General features: G+C 36.0%; 1 protein-coding gene across 5 annotated transcripts in view; it reads left to right on the top strand.

Moving 5' to 3' along the window:
• WNK3 (WNK lysine deficient protein kinase 3) overlaps positions 1-23,664 on the top strand; it is a 152,580-nt gene that overhangs the window by 87,505 nt on the left and 41,411 nt on the right. For all 5 annotated transcript variants that reach the window (XM_041740785.1, XM_041740784.1, XM_041740783.1 and 2 more), the window contains exons 11-12: positions 7,344-7,408; positions 14,972-15,119. In XM_041740785.1, coding sequence (XP_041596719.1) covers positions 7,344-7,408; positions 14,972-15,119 — 213 coding nt within the window. The remainder of the gene's footprint in view (positions 1-7,343; positions 7,409-14,971; positions 15,120-23,664) is intronic.

The following is a 23,664-nucleotide window of genomic DNA, read 5'->3' as shown; positions in this document are numbered from 1 at the left end:
AGAACATTTTTTAGTATTATTTTATCAGAATTGGATCATATCAGTTTCTAAGAAGATTTCTTCTTGCTATTCAAGTATAGAAGGCACATATACATTAAAGTACCATAATCTTAAATATACAGCTTACTGAATTTTCACATATGTATTCCTCCATTAAGTGCAAATGAAGATAGAGAATATTTTTATGCTCCTAGAAGTTTCACTGAGATCCACCCATATTGTTGCATGTATAGGTAGTTTATTTTTTTGTAAAAAAAAATGAGATGTTCTATTTTAGAATATGCCACAGTTCAGTTATCAGTTCTCCTGTATACATACATTGAGATTGGTTCTGGTTTTTGACTCTTAGGAATAAAGCTGCTGTTAATGTTCCCATATGTTTTATTGATGGACACATGCACTGATTTCTCTTGTGTGTATATATGTAAGAGTGGGATTGCTGGGTCACAGGGAAAAGGTATATTTAACTATACTAAGTAATTTTACACAGTTTTCCAAGTTGTTGTGTCAAAATACATTCCTACCAGCAATGCATGAGTGTTCTAGTTTCTTTACATCTTTATCAACATTTAACATGACCTGTATTTTAAATTGTAGCCATTCTGGTGAACGTGATGTAATATATATTGTGGTCTTAACTTGCATTTCTCTGATAAGTAACAAAGTTGTGCATCTTTTCAGGTAATTCTTAGAGATTCAAATATCTTCTTTTGTGAAGTGCTTCATCAGGGTTTTTTTTGGGGTGATTGTTTTTCTCTTTAGTCTGCTTTAATGTCAAACATTTCTTCAGCCTTTCTTTGTTTTATTGACAGTGTTGATAAGCACAGGCCTTTTTTTTTTGTAGAATATCCCTCAGTTCGTATTTGTTTGAACTTTTCTCATGACTTGATTCCATGGATTTTTGTAAGGAATACCATGTAAGTGACATTCTGTTCTGCTCAGGGCATACTAACGTTTATTACTTGTTTTAAGTAGGGCCTGCCAATCTTTTCCACTATAAATTGCCATTTTTACCTTTATAATTTATGAATTATTTGTAGGTAGCTGTCTGAGACTGTAAATATCCCTTTCATCAAAACTTTCATCCACCAGTGTATCTATTGATGATATTCTAATTTCATCATTCCTCTTTATGTTTATTATTAGTTGGCTTTAATTAATTAATTAATTAATTTATTTATTTATTTATTAGGTGTGGACTCATAGGGCCTTCTATTATTTAATAGGCTGTGATATAATGTTATCATTATTTATTTTGATGGTTAAAGTACCCCAGACTTGGTTAATCGCCACACATTCAGGGTAGATTTTGTGTCATTTTAACATGTCCCTATTATTCTTTGAGTACTTCTTTATTTTCTGGCACAGCATGATGTTTCATGCTCATTTTGTACTTTCCCTGCCCCATCAATGGAATTGGTCATTTCTCCATGGAGCCCTAACTAGTGGCAATATAATTTAGAAACCAAAATATGGATGTTAGGTGTGTTTGCTGCTACTTGCGGGTTATAGTTACCAGAGTTCTCAGCAGACAGACCAGAATATGTGTGTGCGTGTGTGTGCACATGTGCGCGTATTTCATATTTTCAGCCCACCTTGCTTTTGACTTTGTGTTCTTGGAAAGAATGTTTGTTTTTGTTTGTCTTTCCTATATTTCTTCATTTTACACCCAATATCTCTACTTGATTATATAGAATGGGCATTTTAAATTCAGTATGTCCAAAATAAAACACTTTCTTTTGCACTCCCCTCCACCACTGCCCCAAGGGTCTTCCTTCCTTGGTTGTCCCCTTCTCAGCAAATGGAAACTATCTTTCCTTTTACTCAAGCCATATATCTATGCACATCTTTTATTATCTTTTTTTCATATCTCCCTTCAAATCATCAGAAAGCCTTTTGGTTTTTCCTTTAAAATATATCTACAACCTGACTACTCACCACCTCCATCATTATTGTGATGGTCTAATCTCTCTTACTTGAATGATTAGAGTAGCCACCTAATTGTTGTTCTTCCTGCTTTTGTTCCTTTATAACCCTTTTCTCATTCTAAGAAGCAGAGTGATTGTTTTAAAATGCAAAGGTCTGCCTTTAGCTCAGGTCATGATCCTGGGATTCTGGGATCCTGGGATCAAGTCCACATCAGGCTCCCTGCTCAACAGGGAGTCTGCTTTTCCCTTTACCCCTTCCGCATGATCCTGGGCTCCCTGCTCAGGGGGGAGTCTGCTTGTCTCTCTGCCCCTCTCCTCTCTTGTGTGCTCTCTCTCTCTGAAATAAATAAATAAAAAATCTTTATAAATAAATAAATTTTAAAAATCTTTAAAAAAATAAATAAAATAAAATGCACATTAGGGGATCTGTCAGTTAAGCTTTGGTTTCTTGGTATAGGCTCACGTCATGGTCTCAGGGTTGTGAGATCCAGCCCGTATGGTATCAGGCTCTGCACTTGGTACAGATTCTGCTTGAGACTCTCTCTCTCTCTACCCTACTGTTAGGCTTTCTCACTGCTTCCAAAACAAAACAAAATAAAACAAAAAACAAAAAACAAAACAACAACAAAAAAAACAAAAACCAAAACAGGATTAGTTGCTCTCTCCAAATAGCTGTAGAAAGCTTGGAGGGCTGTACCAAGAGCAGCGTCTGATCAATTTGATGGTTGGTACAGACCCTTGATAACTGAACTGGGGACAGATAATAGGGGCAAAGTATAAAATATAAGTTGACTTTCAGTTCCCTTTCATGAGGTACTCCCTTGGAAGACTGTGGAGTAAAGCCCACATAATTTTTTTTATTTTATCTAGTTCTACTTGCCTTATAATTAATGAATCTTCCTCTTAGTTTCTGTCACTCTTATCTGTTGATCTTTGTGGTGCTGATATGTTTTCATCTTTTTTTCCTTGCCTGTTTAATAGCTTGGGTGTCATGTGAGTTTATCCATGGAACTGTGCTGTGGATCAGTTATTTCTTAGAGTAAATTTCATTATTCAGAATCTTGGGTTGGCCAGGTATTGGCCTTAGATAAGCAATGACTTTATAGATGAATAACTTTATAAAGATATGGAAGTTGACATATACAATGATAATTTTTAAAAATAAGAATTTCACTGTTAAACAGCTATATACATCATACATGTAGCTTTGAGAAGTTTGCATCTTTAGTTAGACCTGAGTTTGAATAACGTTTCTGAATTATTTACTATATGATTTGAGGAACGTTACTTAATTTATTTTAGCTCTGATTCTTTTCATTTGTAAAATGACATTTTAAAATGCCTGTCTTGCATTTGTAACTTATTTTGAAATGTAAAAAGTTAGATGGATTGATGGATATACATGTGATATGCAATTATATTAAAGTGCTGTAGACTGTAAGTGGTAGATATATAGGTTTTCACTGAACGAATATTCAACTTTTCTGTATGTGGATAATTTTCATCTTGTCAGAAAAAAAATGCCTACCTTGCAGGCTTATTAGGATTAGATGAGATATATGTAAGAAGTGCCTGACATGTAGTAAGTGCTTAATAAATGGTGGTTGTTAAAAAAAGCACATCATAGGAAGACATGGTTTGTAGTGTTGTGAATACAATAAGGCAGTTTATGAAATGTTTAAATGTTTCTTGTTTTTTGTTTCCTTTTTCTTTCTTACCTCCTCTTCTCCTTCCCTTGAGATTATAAACTGCATCCAGGGCTAAGAATCACTGGTGGGAGGAGGACAAGTAATGATGAAGTTAAATAAAGGAGAAAGAGGGTTAGGAACCAACAAAAACTAACAGAAAAGCCTCTGTGGTGTGCACATCCTCAATACTCTTCGGAATCATTTATCTGTTCATTAATTTCCACTTAGTGACTCAATTTTTGCTTCCATCACAGCTTCAGTTTGCTCATTTGTAAAATGAAGATAGCAATGCCTACTGCTCAGAGTTGTTATAGGGTTAAATTTAGTTAAATAATGTATATGAAATGCTTAGCTTAAACGAATGCTTAATAGTGATCGGTTTGTTGCTATAATAAAAATAAAAACTAATAAAAATGAGAATATTATAATAATGAAAGACTATTATTGAGCATCTATTCCTATTTCAGCTGTTGGTTAGGCACTGGCAATATTGTGATAAATTTTACAGCTTCCTCAAATGGCTCACAGCCTCATGGGTGAGAAAGATCTAAAAACAAATATAAGAGAGTGTTTTAAATGTCCAAATGGAGAGGAGGGGATCGTCTGGCCCATGGAATCCAAGCCTAATTTTGCTTCTCATTTTGGCCTTGTCCTCATTTTGCATGTGTGCAGATGTACTTCACTATTATCGAACTTTGCTAGCAAGTTACTAAGGTCTCAGGCATCCAGATTATCAAGGTCTCATTAGGAAAGGGGATTGGTGCCTGTCTTTCATTTGGACTTTAAGGTGGGGAGTAGTTGAGAAATAAGCACAAAGTATCATTTCCTGCCTTCTCTTTTCCCTTCCAACCTAGTCAACCCCTCCTGAGGTTTTTTCCTGGACAAATTAGCTTCTAATTGTAGGTTAGATAATTAGCTTTTTAACATAATCACTATTTAAACATGAAAACAAGTATTTTGGCAATGAGATTTCTTTTATTCATACACACAAGATTCAACGAAATGTATCCAACTTAACAAATGGTTGTATTAAAGAAAGTTTAAAAGAATTATATTGAGTCCCAGCAAGATGGAACATATGGAACATATATATTATATGGAAAATATATATTAAAGTGCTGTAGACTGTAAGTGGTAGATATATAGGTTTTCTGACATGGTGTCCTGGTGCATAAATCTGGAGGTAAAGCCTATGGATTAAGTAAAGAGAAACAAGACATGGTTACTATGATAATAATTTGGAATGATATTTTATAACCACTTATAATTATAAACAGGATTATTAATGCTATTTTGTGTCCTCAGAATCATGGCTAATAGTTGGTTCATCTGTCTTTTTTATGTGAAAGCTTCAAATCAAGTTCTCTCATAATATTTTGAGGAGTTTCAAAACTAATATTTACAAATCGATGCTGGGCTATTTTTATACATGTCTTTCAGATTTAATGAAATTTTCCCTTTTTACTTTTGTTTAAAATGACTATAATGTTGTGCATTGAAATAATGGGGACCTGCCCTGTAATTACCAGATTTGAGGGTTGATAAATCTGTACAAAGTTGAATTTATCTTTCTTCTTATTATCAAAGAAAGATGAATATATAGGTAAGCTTATTTAACACCTTGTCATATATTCTTCCAGACCATTTTATATGCTTATACATATATGTAATTTTAATGTAACCATACTATACATACTCTTTTATAATTTTTTTCACCTATAGTGTTAACTTATGTCTTTTAATACATTTTTAAGGAGCTACATAATATCCTTTCTATGAATATACCATTATTTATTTAATGGAACAAGTACGGGTAAGTAATTTTCCTGCCTTTACTTGTCCTTCATAATTCCAGTATTAAACGGCCACACGATAGTGCAATAAATATTCATATTTACCTAACTTAATCCCTATTCCTGAACAACTAACTTGCAGCAGTTTTTATTATGTATAATACCACAATCAAAACACAGAGACATCTACCATTTATTGAGTATTTACTATGAAGTGAACTTTATACTATGTACTTTTTTCTACCTTTGTATTATTTCCTTAGGCTTTATGTCCAGGATCTCAGGGTTGTAGGTTCAAGCCCTGCATTGGGGTCTGCACTGGGCATGGAGCCTACTTACAAAAAAGAAAAGAAAAAGAATGTCCTTCAATTTGAGTTTGTTTGAAGTTTCCTTTTTTTCAGATTCAGATCATGCATTTTTGTCAGGAATACCATATAAGTGATGATGTGTTCTTTGCACATCATACCATATTATGAGGCATGTGATATCAGTTTGTCCCATTATTGCTGAGGTTAAGTTTAATTCTTTGGTTAAGGTGGGGCCTGCTATATATAGTGTTCTACTATAAAGTAACCTTTTTTTTTTTTTTTTTGCTTTTGTAATTAATAAGTAATCTGTGGGGATATATTCTTAAACTATGTAAATTTTACCCACTAGTTTTATCATTAATGATGATTTTCTGATTTCATCATTTCTTATATTTATTAGTTGGCTTTGTGCTGTAGAAACTTTGTATCGGTATGAACTTATGTATTCTCATCCTATCAAATTGGTTATATTGTTACTATCATTATCTTGATGCCCAAATTGTCCAATATTTGAGCAGTAGGAACCCCTTCAGGCTGGCTCCTGTATAATTTTGATATATTCCCATCATTCTTTGAGCAGTTCTTTACTTTTTGACATAACAAGATAATCCAGCCTCATCTTGTACTTTCTTTGCCCTAATGTTGGAATCAGCCATTTCTCTAGGAAACCTTCATCCCTTATAGTTTAGAAAACAAGATATGAGCTAAGGTATGTTTTATAAAGAGTACCCAGTGTGGTTTTGCTGGCTTTTCTGGAACCTGTTGTAATGAAGGCTTCTTGTATATAGGAGTTCTGTTCATAGATTGGACAGGACTGAGGAGGAGTTGAAATAGTCCAGGAAGATGAAGGGACATAATTAGAGTCATAGTATATAGAAGAACCCAACTCATTCAAAGGAGCTACAGTTCAGTGTGGCTTCAAGTAAAGGAGTCTGAGAATGAGGCAGGTACCAGTTCATGGAAGACTTTGCCATCCAAAGGAAATTAACCTTATAGATGAGGAGCCATCATAGAGGGTTTAAACTAGGTAGGAAAGAGATCAATTTTGGTAGATATGCATTTTAAATATGTTCTGCTGTCACCAATGAGAGTATGTAGGATGGGTTATATAAATGTTTAAAATTGTTTTCCAACATGGTTGACATTTTCCTTCTTAGAGGACCAGTATTACAACTACTATTACTAATGCCTCAAAAAAGATAGTTGTCAGTAGTTTAGTGGAAAGAGAGCAAGAAAGAGCCAGAGCACAAAGTAAGTTAAAGCTTGAGTCATTTTATTTATCTTTTTGTGAAATGGCAACTCTTCCTTTTAGTACTGGTTTTACAGTCAGGACAGGAAACTGAATGTCCATATTCTCCATTGAAAAATAACACAAACCAAAGTATGTATATAAGATAGTGCTACCTTTTCAAATGAAAAATATTGATGAATATAAATACTGGTATATTTTATTTTTCTTTATGTTTGGTAATAACAGCAAACATTCAGTAATGTAGACATTCTACCTAGTTTGTGAGATAACCAAAATATGGAATGTAGCAACCATGTTTTTGGAAATAATTGCAGATTGCATTTTTAGCTTGAAGTTTACTATTATAACAAGTTTTATCTCTGTACTATTTACAGCCTGTATCCCAGGCCATTGGAATTGAACAACAAGCAGCTTTTCTAAAACCGGATTTAGTTAGAAGGTGAGTATTTTCACATTAATACCATGAAAACAATGAGAGTATTTTGAAGTATTTGTACTCAATAGGTGCTTGGTGAATCTTTTTTTTTTTTAAAGATTTTATTTATTTATTTATTCATTCCTTCATTTATTCATTCATGAGAGACACACAGAGAGAGGCAGAGACATAGGCAGAGGGAGAAGCAGGCTCCATGCAGGAAGCCTGATGTGGGATTCGATCCCAGGACTCCGGGATTATGCCTTGAGCCCAAAGGCAGACGCTCAACCGCTGAGCCACCCAGGCATCCCCTTGGTGAATCTTGATTCTTGATTAGAGAAGCTTCTGTGTTCTTGTATTTGTGTGTATGTTCAATAAAAATAAAAAGTTTTTTTTTACTTTTTTATGTTAATAATGATCATATGGATTGTTAAATTATTCACCATTTTCTTGTTCTCATTATTATAATACTCTATTTTTAAGAAAAGCTTCTGAGAGTTAAAGGAAAGAAAGAATAGTGCAATTTAGAGTAAAAGCCCATCTAATTTAAAGAAATAAATTACAACTAGGTATATAACTGTTATTTTTTGGTAGTTGTAAACTAATATTTTTCCCTGTGTTTGTTCAAATTAGATAACTTTTATTGTTCTCTCTTCAAGTTCACTGATTCTTTCCATTGTTCGATTCATTTTGCTATTGTACCCATTTGATGAGTTTTTAATTCTATGATTGTAATTTTTTCCAGTTTTATTGTGAAATAGTGGACATACATCATTGTATACATTTAAGGCATACACCATGATGGTTTAATTTACATATACATTGTGGAATGATTACCACAAGAGGTTCAACTAACATCCAACTTCTTATATAGATACAATAAAAGGAAAAGAAAAAAAAGGAAAAAATTTGTCTCCTTGTGGTGAGAACTCACAGGATTTCCTTTCTTAACAATTTTCCTGTATCTCACACAGCAGTGTTAAATATAGCATGTTGTGTATTACATCTTAGTATTTATTTATCTTGTAACTGGATGTTTGTACCTTTTGACCACCATCTTCCAGTTTTCCCTCCCTCCACCCTCTACCTCTGGTAACCACAAGTCTGATCTCTTTTTCTATGAATTTGTGTAGGGTTTTTTTTTTTTTTTTACTTTTTTGTTTTTGTTTTTTTTTTTTACATTCCACTTATGAGATTATACATTATTTGTCTTTCTCTTTGACTTATTTCACTTAGCGTACTGCCTTCAAAGTCCATTGATGATGTTGCAAATGGTAGGATTTCCCTTTTTTATGGCTGAATAATATCCTACTGTGTGAGTGTATGTGTGTATGTGTATATATGCACACACCACAATTTCTTTATTCATTCATCCATCTATGGACAGACAGGTTGTTTCCATGTTCTATGTCTTGGCTCTTGTAAATAATGCTGTTATGAACACAGGGGTGCAGATATCTTTTTGAGTTAGTTTTTTTGGTTTTGAGGATATATTCCCAGAAGTCAAATTGCTGAGTCATATGGTAGTTCTATTTTTAATTTTTTGATGATCCTCCATTCTGTTTTCCAGAGTGGCTGCACCAGTTTACAGTCTGACTAACTGCACAGGAGTTATCTCTTCTCCACATTTTTGCCAGCATTTGCTATCTCAGGGACCTGGGGCCAAACCCCACGTTGAGCCTGCTTAAGATCCTTTTTCTCTCTCTCTCTCCCTCTGCCCCTCCCCTGCTCATGCTCACTCGCGCTCTCTCTCACTCTCTCAAATACATAAATCTTTAACGAAGAAAGAAATGCAGCAGATACCTGTATATTGATTTTGTATCCTGCAACTTTATTGCATTTCTTTATCTGTTCTAGCAGTTTGTGGTGGAGTTTTTTGGATTTTCTTTTCTTTTTTTAAGATTTTATTTATTTATTCATGAGAAACAGAGACAGAGATAGAGACACAGGCAGAGGGAGAAGCAGGTTCCATGCAGGGAGCCTGACGTAGGACTCGATTTCAGGTCTCCAGGATCATGCCCTGGGCCAAAGGTGGCACTAAACTGCTGAGCTACCCAGGCTGCCCGTGGGTTTTCTATATACAGTATCATGTCTTCTGCAAATAGTGAAAGTTTTAGTTCTTACTACCAATCTGGATGCCTTTTATTTATTTATTTTTGTCTTTGTTGTCTGATTGCTGTGGCTTGATTTCCAGTACTATCTTGAATAAAAGTGAAACAATAGACTTCCTTGACTTGTTGCTGACCTTAGGAGAACGAGAATGTTCTCAGTTCTTCCTCATTAAGTATGATGTTACTTGTGTGTTTTATATAGATGGCCTTTATTATGTTGAGGTATGTTTCCTCTAAACCCATTTCACTGAGAGTTTTAATCATAAATGGATGTTGTACTTTGTCAAATGCTTTGCCCCATCTATTGAAATGATCACATGGTTCTTATTCATTCTCTTATTGATGTGATGTAATATATTAATAGATTTGCAACTATTAAACCACCCTTACAATCCAAGAATAAATCCCACTTAATTGTGGTGAATGATTTTTTAATGTATTGTTAGATTTGATTTGCTAGTATTTTGTTGAGGATTTTTGCATCTGTATTCATCAAGGATAAAGGATATTGGCCTGTGGTTCTCTTTTTTCTTGGTACCCTTATCTGATTTTGCAAATTTTCTATTTCTTCTTGCTTCAGTTTTGAGAGTTTATATAATTCCATGGATTTATCCATTTCTTCTAGGTTGTCCAGTTTGTTATATAATTTTTCATAATATTCTCCAATAATTGTTCATATTTCTGTGATGTCAGTTGTTATTTCTCCTCTCATTTGTGATTTTGTTTATTTGGGTCCTTTCTCTTTCCATTTTTTTTTAAAGATTTTAATTATTTATTTGAGAGAGAACACAAGTGGGAAGAGGGGCAGAGAGAAAGGAAGGAGCAGACCCCTTGCTGAGCAGAAGTTTGATGTGGGCCTTGATCCCAGGTCCTAGGATCATGACCTGAGCTGAAGGCAGGCACTTAACCAACTGAGCCACCCAGGTGCACCTCCTTTCTCTTTTCTTTTTTTTTTTTTTTCTCTCTCTCTCTTTTTTTTTTTTTTCTCTCTTTTCTTTTTGATGAGTCTGGCTAGAGGTTTGTTTTATTAATTTTTTTCAAAGAAACAACTTCTGGTTTCATTGGTCTGTTCTATTTTTTTAGTTTCTATATCATTTATTTCTGCTCTAATCTTTATTATTTCCTTCCTTCTGCCAGTTTTAGGTTTTGTTTGTGTTTTTTTCTAGCTCCTTTAGGTGCAAGGTCAGGTTGTTTGAGAGTTTTCTTGCTTTTTGAGGTAGGCTTGCATTGCTAATAAACTTCCACATTAGAACAGCTTTTGCTGCATCCCCAAGGTTTTGGAGCATTGTGTTTCCATTTTCATTTGTTTCTTTATTTCTTCTTTTATTTCCTGGTTGAGCCATTAATTGTCTGTTGCATGTTATTTACCTGCATGTATTTGTGGTCTTTCCAGATTTTTCTTGTGATTTACTTCTAGTTTCATAGCATTGTGGTCAGAAAATATGCATAGTATGGCTTCAGTCTTCTTGAATTTGTTGTGGCTTGTTTTGAGAGCCACCATGTGATCTATTCTGTAGATTGTTCAGTGTGCACTTGAAAAGAACGTGTATTCTGCTGTTTTAGGATGGAATGTTCTGACTGTATCTGTTAAATCCATCTATTCCAGTATTTCATTCAAAGCCAGTGTTGTTGCTATCTTTTTAAAAATATTTTATTTATTTATTTGAGTGATTAAGAGAGGGTGAGCGAGCAAGCATGAGTGAGGGGAGGAGTTGAGGGAGAGGCAGACTTTCTGTTGAGCAGGGAGCCCAACACGGGGCTCGATTCCAGGACCCTGAGATCATGAGCTGAGCCCAAGGCAGATGCTTAACTAACTGAGTCACCCAGGCACCCTGGTATTCTGTTTAATGATCAGTCCATTGATATAAGTTGGGTGTTAAAGTACTCAACTACTATGATTATTGATTATTTGTATTTGTTATTAACTTTTTGTCTTTTGTTGCTCATCTCTTGGGTGCCTAGATGTTTATAATTGTTATATCTTCTTGTTGGATATCCCCTTTATGATTATATAGTGTCCTTCTTTGTTTCTTGTTACAGTCTTTGTTTTAAAGTCTATTTTCTCTGATATAAGCTTTGCTCCTCCATCTTTCTTTTGACATCCATTTTCTTGATTGATGTTTCTCCACCTCCTCATTTTCAATCTGTTGGTGTCTTTGAATCTAAAATGAGTCTCTTATAGGCCACTTGCAGATGGATCTTATTTTCTTATCCATTCTGTCCCCCTATGACTTTTGATTAGAGCATTTAGTCCATTTACCTTCAAAGTAATTATTGATATATTGTCATTTTATTCTGTGTTTTGTGGTTTGTTTCTGAAGATTTTCTCTGATACTTTATTGTTTTATTTTTTCACAGTTTGGTGATTTTCCTTATATATATTTTCCTATATTTGGATTTTTTTCTCTTTGTCCTTTACATATTTATTAGTGGTTTTTGAGATATGGTTGCCATTAGGTTGTATATGACCTCTTCTGCACGTAGCAGTCTGTATTAATTTGATGGTTGTTTAAGTTTGGGCCTATTCTTTACTCCTCTCCTCCCCACATTTTAGATATATTTTGTCATATTTCATATAGTTACATATTTTACGTGTTTTGCATTTATTTTGTGAATATCTTGACTGAATTTTTACAGAAATATTAATCTTTACTGCTTAGTTTCCTACCTTTATAATTTTGTTCTCTCCTTCCCACTTTAGGAATCCCCTTTAATATTTTTTACAGAGCTGGTTTAGCAGTCATGAACTCCTTCAGTTTTTATTTGTCTGGGAAACTCTTTATCTCTCCTTCTATTCTGAATGGGAGCCTTGGTGGATAGTTTTCTTGACTGCAGATTTTTCTCATTGGGCACTTTGAATCTATCATGCCGCTCCCCTCTGGCTTGCAGAGCTTTTGATGAAAAATCCTCTGCTGGCCCCACTTTGTGAGCCTTACTTAGTGAGCATGAGTGGGGGGAGGAACTGAGGGAGAGGGAGAAGCAGACTCCTCACTGAGCTGGGACCCCAATGTGGGATTTGATTCCGCAACTCCCAAGATCTTGACCTGAGCTGAAGGTAGATGCTTAACCAACTGAGCTATCCATGTGCTCCATGGAGTTTCTCTTTTATGTTACTATATTTTTTTGCCTTGCTGCTTTTATTTTTTTATCACTGTATTTTGCCAATTTAATTACAATATATCTTGGTATGGATCTCCTTTTATTGATTTTGTTGGGCATTTTCTGTGCCTCCTGGATCTGGATGTCTGTTACCTTCCCCAGATTAGGGAAGTTTTCAGCTTTTACTTCTTACAAGAAATTTTCTACTCCATTTTCTCTTTCTTCTTCTAGGACTCCTATAATACGAATGTTATTACATTTGGTGTAGTCACTGTGTTCCCTAAGTCTATTTTCATTTCTCATAATTTTTTTTTTCTCTCTTGTTCAACTTGATTACTTTTCAGTATTCTGAATTCTAGGTCACTAATTTGTTCCTCTGCTTCTTCCATCCTGCTCTTCATTCCGTCAAGTGTGCTTCTCATTTTGTTTAATGAGCCCTTTATCATTGCTATGTTATTCCTTATCTCTGTATTATGGATCTCACTAATGTCTTCCACTCTTTTCTCAAGTCCAATGAGTATGTTTGTGAACATTACTTTAAATTCTCTATCAGGCATGTTACTAATTTCCTTTTTGCTTAGATTTCTGGCTGTGGCTTTGTCCTATTCTTTCATTTGGGATAAATTTCTCTGTCTTCTCATTTTACTGATATTTCTGTGCTTCTTTCTCTGTTAGGAAAGTCAGCTACATCTTCTGTTCTTAAGGATAATGGCCTTATGATGAATAGGTCCTTGTGCCCTGCTCAGTAGTATCCCTGTTCCACAGGGCCTGTAGCTTGCTGGAGTGTCTCCAGTATGTCCTGCGTATGCTCTTATTTTGTCCTAGGCATTTTGTCCTTCAGATCAGTTGTCTGCAGAGACTTTGCTTGCTGGTTGTGGGCAGCGTTTTGTCCCCTTTCCTGAAGTGGCATGTTTTAACTAGGTGTGCTCTGGTCTGTTTCTCACCACCACTGTAACTGAGGCTCTGCAAAATTCCTGTCAGGAGACAATGTGTAAGCAGAGTTTGGGGCCAGTCTTCTGGGGAGGTGGCCTGCCAAGGTGGGAGTATGGCAAAGAGCTGGGAAATCGAGGTACCACTGGAATGTGGGAGAGGCAGAGCTTGGTGTAAGCATGTTAGGTAGGGATTGTCAGAGTTGTGCTGGTTCCTGTGGTGGCCCTGTGCTTACACTTAGGGTCAGGGGAAGGAAATAGCACCACCTAGCTCCTTTCTTCCTAAAGGTTTCTCTCCGTGAATGTTGCCTTTCTGGGATGTGGTCTGAAATGAATAAATAACCTCCCCACTTTGTACTCCAGTTACTTTTCATATCACTCTTTCCACACTGTATACCCACAGGTTGTTTGTCTGTCTACTCTGCAAGAGCAGAACAATCCCCTGTGGATTGTATCCCAGCCAAGCCCAGTGAGCTTTAAAACTCCAGGCTTTATGCCCCACTGATTGCCAAGAGTCACAAAATTTGACCTCTCTTGCTACGGGGACTTGTTTTCCCATTCACTACCCTGTATGGGTAGTCTGTAACCCTTTCCTGTGACCACTGCTTCCTCCCCACCCCAGTGGCTGCAGTCTATTTTTCTCCCCAGCCACGTCTCCACACTTTCTGTCTTCTTCAGTGTGGCCTCTTCTTTACTTTTAGTTGTGTAGTTCATTTTTCTAGTCTTCAGGTTAATTTCTGGTGTATTTTGGATGATTTGATAGTTACCTGGTTGTATTCATGGGACAGGTGAGCATAGGGGGTCCTCTTCCTCTGCTACCATCTTCCAAGAAGTCACTACTACATATTTTTAGTCTCATTTTCATTTTTTGTTTTTTTCTCCTACCCTGTTCTTATGTCCTGCACTTCATCTGTCTATACCCTATTGAGTTCAATACATAAACAGTTATATTTTGATAGAAAATTGTTAGGAGTTGTATTTGAACACATTAATAATATACCCCAAAACAAACAAGATAAAATTGATCAAGAGCATCCTCTGATAAAAGGTTCCATAAAGGTCCATCAATGACAGTGTTTTTCTTTCATTCCTACTACTGTCAGGTGACTGCCAGATAAATACATATTATCTCAGTTTTTCATAACTTTGAAAAACATCTTTATTGAGATACAATTCACATACCATTAAATTAACCAATCTTAAGTATAAAATTTGCTTTTTGTATATTCTCAGATATTATATTTCTTATTTTCCTTAAACTCATTATGTATAATTTTATAATTGGAGTTTTTCTAGAATTTTACCATCAGAATGGAATTCTTCTAGACATCATAGAATTTCAGATGTTAATTCTGATTTGGGTTAAGTACTGTGCTTTGAGAATCATCGAATACTGTTTTCTCTGAGAAATTGAATAGGAGTTGCTTTTGTTTTTTTCTAATAACTAGTTTGAATCATGATGTGGCATTTGTGAAGGAAAACATCAATACCCCCGATATCCCATGTGGAAATGGCAAACAAGATCGGATCAAACAAAGAAGAGCTTCCTGTCCTCGACCAGAGAAGGGGACTAAATTCCAACTTACTGTCCTTCAGGTCAGTGTGTAAATATTATTTGGTTAAGAGTGTGTGTAGAGGTCTTTGTTGACAGATTGGGGCCATGTTGCTTTAGACATGAGTATAGAGCATTGTGAAATGCTAACATATCTTTCATTAAAAATTTTTCTGGTACGAGTATTATGTACTAGGAAATATTAGGAAGAAAATAAAAATTACTTTTTATCACCTCTCAGAAATAATTCCTATCAGTGTTTTAGTTTTCATCTTTTTTTCCCTCTGTATGTATGTGTAGTATTTTACATGATTAAGGTTGTAATAGTACTAGTAATAGTAGCAAATTTATTGTATTCTTTTGTGGTAGAACTTCAAATGTTATGCATTTGTTTTATCATTTAATCCTTCAGTAACCCTGTATGATAGGTGTTGGTATACTCATCTTTATGAATAAAGATACTAAAGATTATAGAAGTAAAGTAATTATCCTGTGGTCATTGAATTAGCAAGTGATAGATCTGAATCCAGTTCAGACTTTAAAGCTGTTATTTCTAACCAATGTGATATATGTTTTGGATGGATGCTTAAACCTATATATATAATTCCATATTCTTTTTCTTTTGCTGAACACACATACACGCAGAACAAATATATTAAGTTTATTAGGTTTTTAACTTTAATTCCAGTATAGTTAACATACAGTGTTGTATTAGTTTCAGGTATACAATATAGTTACTCAGTAGTTATGTACAATCCTTAGTGCTCATTATGATAAGTGTATTCTTTAATCTGTATCATCTATTTCACCCATCCCTCATATTCCTCCCCTGTGCTAAAAACCTGTTCTCTGTAGTCTGTTTCTTGGTTGTCTCTCTTTTTTTCAATTGTTTGTTTTATTTCTTAAATAACAAATATGAGTAAAATCCTATGGTATTTGTCTTTCTCTCACTGACTTCCTGTGCTTAGAATTTCACTTTGGAGCTCCATCCATTTTGTTGCAATTGACAAGATTTCATTCTTTTTTATGGCTGAATAGTATTACATTTTATAAATATACCACATCTTGTTTATCCATTCATCAATTGATGGACACTTGAACTGCTTCCATATCTTGGTTATTCTAAATAGTGCTGCTATTAACACAGGGGTGTATATATCCCTTTGAATTAGTGTTTATGTATTCTTTATGCAAATACCCAATAGTGCAATTGCTGCATTGTGGGGTAGTTCTATTTTTAACTTTCTGAGGACCCTCCATACAGTTTTCCACAATGGCTACACCAGTTTGTGTTCCAAGTAGCAGTGCTTGAGGGTTCCTTTTTCTCCACATCCTCCTCAACAGCGGTTCTTTCTTGTGTTGTTGATTTTAGCCATTCTAACAAGCGAGAGATAATAGCTCATTGTAGTTTTGATTTCTGTTGCTGTGATGATGAGCATCTTTTCACATGTCTGTTGGCCATTTGAAAATCTTTGGAAAATGTCTATGTTCTTTGTAATTGGATTATTTGTTTTTGTGTGTTGAGTTTTATGAATTCTTTATATATTTTGCATACTAGCAATATAGTATACACTATACTAGCAGATATATACAGATATATAAAACAAAATTTGTTTTGTTAATTGCTTCCTTTGCTGTGTAGAAGCTTTTGATTTTGATGTAGTCCCATTAGATCATTTTTGCTTTTGTTTCCCTTTCTTCGGGAGATAACTAGAAAGTAGTTGTTAGTGCTGGTGTCAAGAAGTTACTGCTTGTGTTCTCTTCTAGGATTTTTAGTTTTAAGTCTTACATTTAGATCTTTAACCCATTTTGAATTTATTTTTGTATATCGTGTAAGAAAGTGGTGGAATTTCATTTTTTGTGTGTTGTCCAGTTTTTCCAACACCATCTTGTTGAAGAGACTGTCCTTTTACCATTAGATATTGTTTCCTGCTTTGTTGAAGATTAACTGGCCCTAAAGTTGTGGGTTTACTTCTGGATTTTCTATTATTTTTCATTGATTTATATGCTTATTTTTGTGTGAGTGTCATACTATTTTGATTAATACAGCTCAGTTGTATAACTTGATGTCCAGATTCGTGAAGATTTGTGAAGCCTCCAGTTTTCTTTCCTTTTTCATTTTTTAAAGATCTATTTCTTTATTTTAGAGTGAGTGAGTGCATGAATTGATGGAGGGGTACAGGGAAAGGGAGAGAGGCAGACTGCTTACTGAGTGTGGAGCCCAATGTGAAGCTCGATTTCACAACCCTGAGGTCATGACCTGAGCTGAAATCAAGAGTTGGACAGTTAACTTACTGAGCCATGCAGGTGCCCCTGCTTTTCCTTTTTAAACACTGATTTTTGTGTGTATGTTCATCAGGGATATTGGCCTGTAATTCTCTCTCTTTTTAAAAATATTTTATTTATTTATTTGAGAGAGAAAGAGAACACGAACAGGGGGAGAAGCAGAGGGAGCAGCAGACTCCCCGCTGAGCAAGAAGCCTGAAGTGGGGCCTGATCCCAGGACCCTGAAATCATGACCTGAGTCAAAGGCAGATGTTTAACTGACTAAGCCACTCAGGAGCTCCTGTAGTTGTCTTTTTCAGTGGTGTCTTTATTTGATTTTGGTATCAGGGTAATGCTGGCATCATAGAGTAAATTTGCTAGTTTTCCTTTCTTCTCTATTTTTTGGAATAGTTTGAGAAGGATAGGTATTAACTGTTCTTTATTTTTTTAAAGATTTTTAAATTTATTCATGACACACACACACACACACACACACACACACACACACACACAGAGAGAGAGAGAGAGAGAGAGAGAGAGAGAGAGAGAGAGGCAGAGACACAGAGTGAGAAGCAGGCTCCATGCAGGGTGCCCGATGTGGGACTCAATCCAGTGTCTCCAGGATCAGGCCCTGGGCTGAAGGTGGCGCTAAACCGCTGAGCCACCAGGGCCTCCCGGTATTAATTGTTCTTTAAATGTTTGGTAGAATGCACTTGTGAAGCCATTTGGACCTGGAATTTTGTTTTTTGGGAATTTTTTGATTACTCTTTCTTTCCTGGTTATCTGTTCAAATTTTCTATTCCCTTCTGTTTTCAGTTTTGATAGTTTGTTTCTAGGAATTTATCCATTTCTTCTAGGTTGCCCAATTTCTGGTATATAGTTTTTCATAATATTCTCAAGATAATTTCTATGTGTGGTGTTCATTATTTCTCTTAGCTTATTTGTGATTTTATTTATTTAAGCCTTTTCTTTTTTTCTTGATAAGTCTCGGTAGAGGAGCTAGTCCTTGCTTTCACTGGTCTGTTCTACTGTTTTTCTTTGTTTGTTTGTTTTTTTCAGTTTCTGTATCATTTGTTTCTGATCTAATTTTTATTATTTCCTTCCTTCTGCCAGTTTCAGGTTTTGTGTTTTTTCTAGCTCCTTTAGGTGCAAGGTCAGGTTGTTTGAGAGTTTTCTTGCTTTTTGAGGTAGGCTTACATTGCTAATAAACTTCCACATTAGAACAGCTTTTGCTGCATCCCCAAGGTTTTGGACCTTGTGTTTCGATTTTCATTTGTTTCTTTATTTCTTCTTTTATTTCCTGGTTGAGCCATTAATTGACTGTTGCATGTTATTTAACCTGCATGTATTTGTGGTCTTTCCAGATTTTTCTTGTGATTGACTTCTAGTTTCATAGCATTGTGGTCAGAAAATATGCATGGTATGGCTTCAGTCTTCTTGAATTTGTTGTGGCTTGTTTTGAGAGCCACCATGTGATCTATTCTGTAGATTGTTCAGTGTGCACTTGAAAAGAACGTGTATTCTGCTGTTTTAGGATGGAATGTTCTGACTGTATCTGTTAAATCCATCTATTCCAGTATTTCATTCAAAGCCAGTGTTTCCTTGTTGATTTTCTGTTTAGATGATGTGTCCATTGATGTAAATGGGGTGTTAATGTCCCCTACTATTATTGTATTATTATTGATGTTTATGTATTAACCATTTTATGTATTTGGGTGCTCCCATGTCAGGTTTGTAAGTATTTACAGTTGTTATACGTTCTTGTTGGATTGTCCCCTTTATTTGTCATGTCCTTCTTTGTGTCTTCTTACATTCTTGGTTTTAATGTCTAGTTTGTCCAATGCAAGTATTGCTATTCAGGTTTACTTCTGACATCCATTTGCCATGATAGATGTTTATCCATCCTCTCACTTTCAATCTTCAGGTGTCTTTAGGTGTAAAATCAGTCTCTTATAGGCAGCATATAGATGAGCATTGTTTTCTTATTCATTCTTTTACCATATGTCTTTTCATTGGAGCATTTAATCTGGTTATTACATCAAAAGTAATTGATGTATTACTTCAATTGATGTGTATTTATTACATTTTATTACTTGTTTTGTGGTTGTTTCTAAAGATTTTCTCCAACCCTTTCTTGGCTTTTTCTCTTTCATGTATTGATTTTTTAGTGATATATTTGGATTTCTTTCTCTTTGAATATTAGTGGTCTTGATATATGATGTAATGTTTGATGTATGATAAATTTGATATATCATCTAATGCATATTGCAGTCTGTATTAGGTTGATGGTCATTTAAGTTTGAACCCATTCTTAACTCTTGTCCTCCCCATGTTTCAGGTATATGGTAGTTCAGGTATATGGTAGTTCATTTTATCCTTTTTTAAGTGAGTTTCTTAACTGATTTTTTACAAAAATACTCACTTTTATTACTTTCTATTTCCTATATCCCTACTGTCACTTTTTTGTTTTTACTTGTAAAGTTTGTTTGTTTGTTTGTTTGTTTTAGAGAGAGAGCACTTGCATACTAGGTGGGAGAGGGACAGAGAGAGAGGGAAGAGAAAATCTATAGCAGACCCTCTGCTGTGCACAGAGCCCATCATGGGGCTCAATCTCACAATCCTGAGATCATGACCTGAGCTGAAATCAAGAGTCATATGTCGAACCTATTGATCTGCCCAGGTGCCCCATGTAACTGTCACTTTTGCATTCTCTTTTCCACTCAGAGTCCTTTTTAGTATTTCTTGCAGGGCTGGTTTAATGATCATGAAGTGCTTTAGTTTTTGTCTGTGAAACTCTATCTCTTCTTTTATACAGAAAGATAGCTTTACTGGATAGAATATTCTTGGCTGCAGATTTTTTCCCACTTAGCCCTTTGAATAGATCATGCCACTCTCTTTTGGTTTGCAAAGTTTCTGTTAAAAAATCTCTTGCTAGTCTTATGGTTTTTCCTCTGTAAGTTAAGGATTTCTCTCATCTTACTGCTTTTGAAATTTTTTTCTTTGTTACTATATTTTCCAAATTTAATTACAGTATGTCTTTGTGTCAGTCTCTGCTTTTTTTTATTCTGTTGGGGGTTCTCTGTGGCTTCTGGAACTGGATTTTGCTTCCTTCCCCATATTGGGGAGGTTTTCAACTATTATTTCTTGAAATAAATTTTCTGCTTCCACCCCCTTCTCTCTTCTTTTTCTGGGCTCAAGTTATTTGAATCTTATTACGTTTGATGGATTCACCAAGTTCCCTAAGTCTATTCTTTTTTTGCATAGTTCTTTTGTCTCTTGTTCAGCTTAATTACTTTCCACTAGTCTTTCTTCCAGGTCACTAATTAATTTCTCTACTTCTATCATGCTATTCATTCCATGAAGTATGTTTCTCATTTCTTTGTGCCCTTTTATCTCTGTTATGTCTTTACTTATCTCTGTGTTATGGGTCTTACTTATGTCTTTCATTCGTTTCTCAGTTCAGTGAGTTTCCTTATCTTTTTTTTTACATTCTCTATGAGGCATGTTACTTATGTCTCTGAGTATGGCCTTGTCCAGTTCTTTTATTTGAGGTAAGTTTTTGTCTCCTCATTTTGTCTGGCTCTGATACAAGATACAAGATGGTCACTTGTATCTTTTGCTATTGAAAGTAGTGACTTTATGTGGCGCCTGGGTGGCGCAGATGGTTGGGTGTCTGACTCTTGGTTTCAGCTCCGGTTGTGATCTTAGAGTTGAGTTTGAGCCCCACCTTGAGCCCTGCATCAGGCTCCATGCTCATCATGGAGTCTGCTTGAGATTCTCTCTCCCTCTCCCTCCTCCCTCTCCCTCACCTTCTGCCTCTGCCTCCTGCACTCTCTCTCACTCTCTCTCTCTCTCTCTCTCTCTCTCAAAATGAATACATAAATCTTTGGGGGAAAAAAAGAAAGAAATTAGTGACTTTATGAGGAAGGGGCCCTGGAGTGCTCTGGAGTTCAAGGACCTCTGTTCACCAGAAACTGGGACTTCAGGAGAGTATCCTATGTGTGTTGTTTACAACCTGCTGTTGTGTCTGGGTCAGTTTTCCTTTCTTGCAGTCATCTGCAGTGTCTCTTTACTTGTTGTGGCTGTGGTTGCTCTCTCTGGTGTTAGTGGGCCCCAGGCAGGCCCATCTGAGAGGCTGTGCCCACTGAGGAACTTGGGAGTGGGGCTGCCATGTTAGCAAAGTTTGTGCTGTGCCATGAGTCCTATCCAGGATCCCCTGAAGTGCTGCCATGTCTGGGGACTATGCGCTATTGAGGCCAGGGGCATGTGGTTGAGCTTGACTCACAATAGTGGCTGGGGGATCATGGCTGGGCAATACACATGAGGGTTGGTGGGTTTGTATGGTTGGACATGGTGGATGTACCTGTTGCCCCATGGCAGCTGTGCACCCTGCAGCTGAGTGGGGTACATATGCATATTTAACAAAATTTGCCCTAAGCCTAGCACCAAGACTAGCAGGTTTGTAGTAGGCAAGTTCTCAGCCAAAACCATGGGTGTGGCACAGTGCTAGTGGGTTAGGTAGCAAGCACTTTTGCAGTCCCATCTTCCGGATGTCTCTGTGCTTAGGCTGAGGTGCAGTGGAGAAAATTGGCACCTGCCAGCTCCAAAATCAGTACGAACATATCTGTCTCCTGTTTTCCTCCAGCTTTGTGTGAACTGCCATTTTTATGTTGCCTCTCCACAGGTTGCTGTCTCTTTAAGGGTGATAGCCCAGCTATCACTTGCCTTCCTGGCTTGCCTAGTGCTGATTCAGCTGACCTCTAAAGCCCCACTGGTTTTGCAAACTCCTAGAATTCAACACCTCTAGTTCTTAAAGCCAAACTTTATAGGGAGTAGTCTTCCTTACTTGAGTTCCCTGGTGTGAGGGCCTGTTTCTCTGCTTTCATTGTATGCACAACTAGTCCCTTCTGCAGGCGGCCTCCTTCACCTTACTAACCTTTGAGATGAAGCTTCTTCCCTATATTTATTTATGGAGTTTGTTTTACCAGTCTTTGGATCACTCTCCAGTTTATTGACTTGGATGTGAATGATACCCAGTTGAAAATACAGGATGGGGTGACTCTGGGTCCTCCTACTCCACCATCTTGCCGAGCTCTGATTCTCTCTTCTGCCCATTTTGTATCCAGATTATTTTTTGTGTTGAGTTGTAGAATTTCTTTATGTATTTTGGATAATAACCCATTATTGGATATGTCATTTGCAAATATGTTCTCCCATTCAGTAGGTTGTTTTTCAGTTTTTTATCTTTTATTTTTTTTAAAGATTTTATTTATTCATGAGAGACAGAGAGAGAGAGAGAGAGAGAGAGAGAGGCTGAGACACAGGCAGAGAGAGAAACAGGCTCCATGCAGGGAGCCTAATGCGGAATTTGATTCCAGGACTCCAGTATCACACCCTGGGCTGAAGGGAGGCGCTCAACCGCTGAGCTACCCAGGCATCCCTGTTTTTCAGTTTTATTGATTGTTTCCATTGCTGTACAGAAACTTTTTATTTTGATATAGGCCCAGTTGTTCATTTCTGCTTTTATTTCCTTTGCCTCAGGAGACATATCTAGCACAATGTTGGTACAGCCAGTGTCACAGAAATTACTGCCTGTGTCCCTTTCTAGGATTTTTATGGTTTTAGGCCTCTCATTTAATTCTTTCATCCATTTTGAATTTATTTTTGTGTATGGTATATGAAAGTGGTCCAGTTTCTGTCTTTTGCCTGTAGCTCTCTAGTTTTACCCAACACTATTTTTCAAAGAGACAGTCTTTTTCCAATTGTATATTCTTGCCTCTTTTGTTGAAGATTAATTGACCATATAATTGTGTATTTATTTCTGGCCTTCTGTCCTATTCTGTTGATCTGGGTGTTGGTTTCTGTAACATTACCATACTGTTTTGATTCTAACGTCTTTGTGGTATAACTTGACATCCGGAATTGTGTTACCTCTAGCTTTTCTTTTCTTTTGGAGGATAGCTTTGGCTAATGAGGGTTTCTTGTGGTCACATACAAATTTTAGTATATTTTGTTCTGGTTCTGTGAAAAATGTTATTACTTTGATAGAGTTTGTGTTAAATGTATAGATTGCTTTGGGTTGTATGGTCATTTTAACAATATTTGTTCTTTCAGTCCATTAGCATGAATATCTTTCCATTTATTTGTGTCATATTCATCTTTCATCAGTATTTTATAGTTTTCAGGGTACAGGTCTTTCACCTCTTTGGTAAGTTTACTCCAAGGTATTTTATTATTTTTGGTGCATTTGTAAATGTGATTGCTTTCTTTCTCTTTCTGGTGATTCATCACTAGTGTTTTGAAATGCAACTGATTTCTGTCCAT

The sequence above is a fragment of the Vulpes lagopus genome, chromosome X (assembly GCF_018345385.1).
Source record: "Vulpes lagopus strain Blue_001 chromosome X, ASM1834538v1, whole genome shotgun sequence".
NCBI classification, from domain to species: Eukaryota; Metazoa; Chordata; class Mammalia; order Carnivora; family Canidae; genus Vulpes; species Vulpes lagopus.
This window is presented reverse-complemented; position numbering and strand designations above follow the sequence as displayed.